We start from the raw sequence: 6,383 nt of genomic DNA on the forward strand, positions 1-6,383 counted from the left end.
ATTTTGAATCCCTAGGAAATCAATGATGTCAAGAAAGAGAAAAATTAACTTGGAGTGTAGGATATTCAAAGAACAGTGCACTTATGATTACTTTTTCATTCAGGACAAGGAAAGAGCTGTGTTTGATATGCCAGAATATAGTGTCTGTTCAAATACAATTTGCGTTGACACTATCAAACTCAACATAAAGATAAATATGATTGTTTGGTCGGAGATATGAGAAAAGAAAATATTAAAACTGAAAAATACATTGACAACTCAGCAATACTTTTGTGAAGCAGAAGCAGCTAAATATTTCATCACTGCGAGCAAGTTTTCAAGTTGCCAAGCTAATAGCGTGCACTGGCAGAACATTTATGGAGGGAGAATTTGTTAAGAGTACTTTCTTTCTGTGGCCAAAGAGATGTGTCTAGAAAAGGCAGACTCATTTAGTACAGTTAGTCTTTCAGGATCTACAATTACACAAAGGATTAAAGAAATGGGAGACAACTTGCATCAGCATTTGCAAAACTCTGCAAGAAAGCTTTCCTATTTTTCCTTGGCACTCAAGAGCAATGAAGTTTGTGATTCTATACAACTTCTAATTTTTATTTGTGGGACGAATAACAATTTCAAAGTCACAGAAGAACTTGCTACACTGCAAAGCATCAAAGGAACAACTACAGGAGAGGATATCTATGAAAAGGTTTCCCAAACTGTGAAGGATTTGGAGCTGGACTGGGCTAAACTAGGCAGTATGACAACTGATGGTGCTCCTAGCATGGTGGGGTTTAAGAAAGAAGTGATTGCTCTCATTAACCAAGAGATGGACAAACATAACCATTCTCTTCCAATAACCATACACTGCCTCATTCACCAACAAGTGCTGCTATATGTGGGACTCTGTTATGAAAATTGTGGTATCTTGTGTTAACTTCATTAGAGCTAATGCACTAAATCACAGACAATTTAAGGAATTTATGTCCAAGCTAAATGTTGCCTATGAAGATGTTCTGTACCACACAGAAGTCCGTTGGCCGAGTTGAGGGAGTTTTGAGACATTTCTACAACTTGTTTCCACAGATTATTGCTTTTATGCTTTCAAAAATCAAAGAAGTACAAGAGCTCAATGATGTAGAATGGAAATGGCATCTTGCCTTTCTGACTGATTTAACAGAGCTATTCAATAGTTTCAATGTGCAACTTCAAGGAAAAGGGAAGTTCATCTGTGATATGCAATAACACGTGAAAGCATTTGAAGTAAAATTAGGCTTCCTTATCAAACAAGTGAAGGAGGAAAATTTCTGCCAACTCCCCTTAACTCAAAATCTGTTAACAGAAAAACCCTTGATTGCATTCCCAAAAGAAATGTGTGGATTCATTGGAAGTTGCAAAAGGAGTTCCAATTCAGATTTAAAGAGCTTCATCTCCATGAACAGGACATACAGCTTTTCTATTGACATTGAAAATGTGGATACAATTTACCAAATGGAACTGGCTGAACTGCAGAATTGTGACTCTCTGAAAGACACATTCAAGTCAAGCAACTTGTACAATTCCTATGCATCTCTCCCCTCTGAGACATATCCTAATCTCAGGGGCCATGCACTCAAAATGGCACCATCTTTGGCAGCACTTGTGTCTGTGAACAGACTTTTTCCAGAATGAAACACATCTGAAATCTCCAACCAGGTCTAGACTAACTGATGCACTTTGGCATCACTTGTTATGGCTAGCAGTGACAAAAATGGAACTGGACATTGACCATCTCATTAGGAAAAAGCAGGCCCATAGTTCCCGTTGAAATATTGATCAGTTTGCTTATTTAAATTTACTTGTTATTTTAAATATTGTATTTAATCCCATTTTGCTTTTTTACTTTAAAATAAGATATATGCAGTGTACACAGGGATTTGTTTATAGTTTTTTTCCATAGTCTGGCTCTCCAGTGGTCTGAGGGACAGTGAACTGGCCCCTCGTGTAAAAAGTTTGGGGACCCATGCACTAAGTCATGTTGCCTCTCTAATGATTTTAGAAGCAGCTGCTTTGAATATAGCTTTTCTCATGAAGATCATTTAAAAATATTTTCTTATTATGTAAAGATATGAAGTTTTGATTTTTAACTGAATTATTTCCCACAATCTTAATATTTATAGGCTTCGAATTCTATTGTGGAGTCTTTGATGAGTATGAAGATGTGACTTCTGAGAAAAACATTTCCCACATTCATCACATTGATAAGGTTTCTCTCCTGTATGGATTCTCTGATGGACCTGAAGGTTTGATTTGATACTGAATTTTTTGTCACACACTTTGCAGTGATAGGGTTTCTCTCCTGTATGGACTCTTTGATGAATCTGCAAATTTGAGTTATCCTTGAATCTTTTGTCACACTCTTTGCAGTGATAGGGTTTCTCTCCTGTATGGACTCTCTGATGAATCTGCAAAATTGAGTTATACCTGAAGCTTTTGTCACATTCTTCGCAGTGATAAGGTTTCTCTCCTTTGTGTGCTTTCTGATGAACATGAAGATTTGATTCATTCTTGAATTGTCTCCCACATTCTTTGCACTGAAAAGGTTTTTCTTCTGTGTGGACTTTCTGATGACTCTGCAAGGCTGAGTTCTTCCTAAATGTTTTCCCACACACTTTGCATTGAAAAGATTTCTCTCCTGTGTGTATTTTCTGATGAACATGAAAATTTGATTCATTCTTGAATCTTTCCCCACATTCTTTGCATTGAAAAAGTTTTTCTTTTGTGGGGATTTTTCTTGAGTTGTTCTGGAGTCTTTTCTCACCCTGTATACGTTGAAAGGGTTTCTCTCCTTTGTGAATTCTCAGATGAGCTTGAAGATATGCCCTTTGACTGAAACATTTCCCACATTCATTACATTGAAAGGGTTTCTCTCCTGTGTGTACTTTCTGATGTGCATGAAGAGTTGATGGCCGACCAAAACATTTTCCACATTTAGAACAATGATAGGGTTTCTCTCCTGTGTGAAGTCTATGATGAAAGTATAAGTTATAGTGGGAACGGAATCTTTTGTCACATACCTGGCATTGATAAGGTTTCTCATTCATGTGGATTCTCTGATGAGTATGAAGATGTGACTTCTGAGAAAAACATTTCCCACATTCATCACATTGGTAAGGTTTCTCTCCTGTATGGACTCTCTGATGGACATGAAGGTTTGACTTGATACTGAATCTTTTGTCACACACTTTGCAGTGATAGGGTTTCTCTCCTGTATGAATTCTCTGATGAATCTGAAAGCTTGAGTTATCCTTGAATCTTTTGTCACACTCTTTGCAGTGATGGGGTTTTTCTCCTGTGTGGACTTTCTGATGAATCTGAAAGCCTGAGTTATACCTGAAGCTTTTCCCACACTCTTTGCAATGAAAAGGTTTCTCTTCTGTGTGGACTGCCTGATGAATCTGTAAGTGTGAATTATCCCTGAATCTTTCCCCCCATTCTTTGCATTGATAGAATTTCTGTTTTGTGTGGATTTTTGGACTTACATGTAAGCTTGAATTGTTCCAGAGGCTTTTCTCACCCTCTATATATTGAAAGGGTTTCTCTCCTTTGTGAATTCTCAGATGAGTTTGAAGATATGGCAGTTGATCAAAACATTTTCCACATTCACACTGATAGGGTTTTTCTCTTGTGTAGAGTCTCTGATGAATGTTTAAGTTATAGCTGGAATTGAATCTTTTGTCATGTACTTGACATTGATGAGATTTCTCTTTTGTGTGGATTCTCTGATGAGTATGAAGATGTGACCGTTGAGAAAAACATTTCCCACATTCATCACATTGATAGGGTTTTTCTTTTGTGTGGACTCTCTGATGGACAAGAAGGTTTGACTTGATACTGAATCTTTTGTCACACACTTTGCAGTGATAGGGTTTCTCTCCAGTATGGACTCTCTGATGAATCTGCAAGTGTGATTTATCCTTAAATCTTTTGTCACACACTTTGCAGTGATAGGGTTTCTTTCCTGTATGGACTCTCTGAACATCTGGACGGTATGAACTTGGATGAAAATTTTTCATCTCTTCAACTTTATTGGATTGCTCTCTTACACGGATCCTCTGATTATTATGAAATTTTGAAGTATCACTGAATCTTCTGTCATATTCTTTACATAGATTTAATTTCTCTTCCATGTGAACTCTCTGATCAACATGAAAGCTTGAGTTGCCACTAAATTCTTCTCCACACTTTTCACTTATATAGAGCTTATCTACTTTAAGATCACTAATGTTTATAGACTGAGTACTTAGGGAATTATTTTCTTCAGAAATGTCCTTGGTAGAATTTTTCTGCCATTTGATTTCTTTTGCAGGTAAACTGCTATAATTTTGAAGTTGAGAACTGCCAAGAAGCATGATATCTGTGTCTTTCTTTTCCTTAAGATCTTTTACCTGTCCATCTTTAATGGTTTCCTTTCCCTCTGAGAAAAGAGCAGCTTGTTGGGCTTTGTCAGACAAAGGCCAATCTAGTAGCCTTTGTGAATCATTTGGCATGGGATGAAAGTATATCCCTTTTCTGTTATGTGTCTTTTGTTCCTGGGTTACAAAAAGACCTTCATTTCTTCTACCCAACTGTGTTTCCCTCATATGGATTTCTTGCCAGGTGTCCTGAGGGGTCCCCCTTTCCACATCTTGACAAGGAACATGCTCAGTACATTCACCACTTCCAGGAATTTCATATTGAGAGTTCAGCACATTGTGCCCAAAACTGAGATGATTCAAAGAAATCCCTATTTCTTCAAGATCCTTAAAAAATTTACTTCCAAAATTCATCATGCTGTTGCCAAAAGTGGTCGTTCTTTCCAGGACTTGGCTGTGAGAATATCTTTGGATTTCCATATAACCAACTACTCCTGGATAGTTCATATTGTGCTTTTCAAACCAGTCTCCTGAAATTATAAAGAAAAAAACAAAAATAACCCAATTAATTTGGTAAACTAGGAATGATTCTATTCTGAAATGTCCAATTTAGATTAGTACCATAGGAAGAAGGCCAACACTAAACCAATTCAAATGGATTCGTTTCAACAGCAATCTATTATGTAGCTAAAATGGTCAGAAAATGGTTCTAAGGGAATAGCCATGACATTGAGTTCACCCTTGAATTGGTTTGCAATAGAGAGTCACATAGCAATGACAATGATATCCTCGAATGTCTTCTGGGATAAGATTAAGCAATTTAATCATGCATAGCATGAGTACAATGGTAAAAAGGAAGACCTATTATTGGACAAAGACAACAGCCCAAGAAGGCAACAATGAGAACTTTTAAACATCTGGTTATGATAGGAATGAAAGAAAAAAGATTCAAGCTAGTATTGTTAATAGTGAACATGATAGAGACCTGATCATGGTCCCTGAAGCAGAAAAATAACACAAAAATCATTTTTGTGACCATGTTCAAGTGGATAAACAATGGAAAGAATCTATACTACATCACAAGACAACTTGATATTACATCCAATTCCCTTGACCTTTCCTGAAATCTTTGTAGAGTCATAGAGGGTCTTTTCCCAATGTGGTCTCTATAGTCTGCTGAAAATCCAGAATTCATTGGAAGGCACTTCAGCTCAGCTTCTTTCAGTTAACTTTATGGACCTTTCTCCATGGCTTTGGGCAAGTGATAATCATTCCCTGATGCCTCAGCTTTCTTCTGTGAGATCAAGGAGTTGAATGAAATAATCCCTAAGGCTCCTTCAAGCCATAACTTGATATGTAGAAGGCTTAGGGGATTACCTTAAAGACCTCTTTCATCTCCTTCCCAAATTTGTCTCAGTTTCCTATAGAAACGACCTCTTCATTCTGTACTTAAGAGTATGTTTCTTATATACTATGAAGAAACATAATATTGTTCTAGATCAGTAGGTGCTCAAAGATGAAAATATCTAATGACCTTCTCTAGGAAGGGCTTTTGTGGGTCCTGGGATGTTTGCTTCTCTCCTCAGGGTGATGTTCATCTCCCCAGCACTCTCTAGAATATGGGCATCTTTCATGCTACTTGTTCAGAGGGCAGTTGTGGTTTTTGATCCAAGGACAAAGAGGCCCTAGTTATGGCTCTCCTTCCCCCTTTTACTTCTCAATGCCTTGGGCTTCCCTCAGGGCTCAGCTCCTCCTCCACAAAGCCTTTTTTGATCACCTGGGTTCATTCTATCTGCCTTCTCATTTTAATTTTACTAGACTTACCTGGTCCAGGTCATAGCCCAGGTAGATGATAAACTCTGAGAGCAGGGGAGAGTCACTGTGTCAAGCCCAGTACCCCATTCATACCAAGTGATAATGGGAAGTCAGATTCATCTTTGTAATGCTGAGTGAAAGGAAAGCTTCTTTTCTTATGCAATACTATGAGCTGAAGAGAAATGGCCTGACCATAGC

The 6,383-nt window shown here is 37.7% G+C and overlaps 1 protein-coding gene across 1 annotated transcript; it reads right to left on the bottom strand.

The window, feature by feature from the left end:
- Positions 1 to 2,129: 2,129 nt before the first annotated feature.
- On the bottom strand, positions 2,130 to 4,877 carry LOC100617028 (zinc finger protein 665-like). The gene has a single exon (XM_056826304.1). It carries the CDS (start codon positions 4,875 to 4,877, stop codon positions 2,130 to 2,132), a length of 2,748 nt encoding a protein of 915 aa, XP_056682282.1.
- Positions 4,878 to 6,383: the final 1,506 nt, after the last annotated feature.

This window comes from Monodelphis domestica, chromosome 4, assembly GCF_027887165.1.
Source record: "Monodelphis domestica isolate mMonDom1 chromosome 4, mMonDom1.pri, whole genome shotgun sequence".
Taxonomy (NCBI): domain Eukaryota; kingdom Metazoa; phylum Chordata; class Mammalia; order Didelphimorphia; family Didelphidae; genus Monodelphis; species Monodelphis domestica.

Coding starts and splice junctions, on each gene's coding strand:
- LOC100617028 (XM_056826304.1), bottom strand. CDS start 4,877: ATGAACTATCCAGGAGTAGTTGGTTATATGGAAATCCAAAGATATTCT.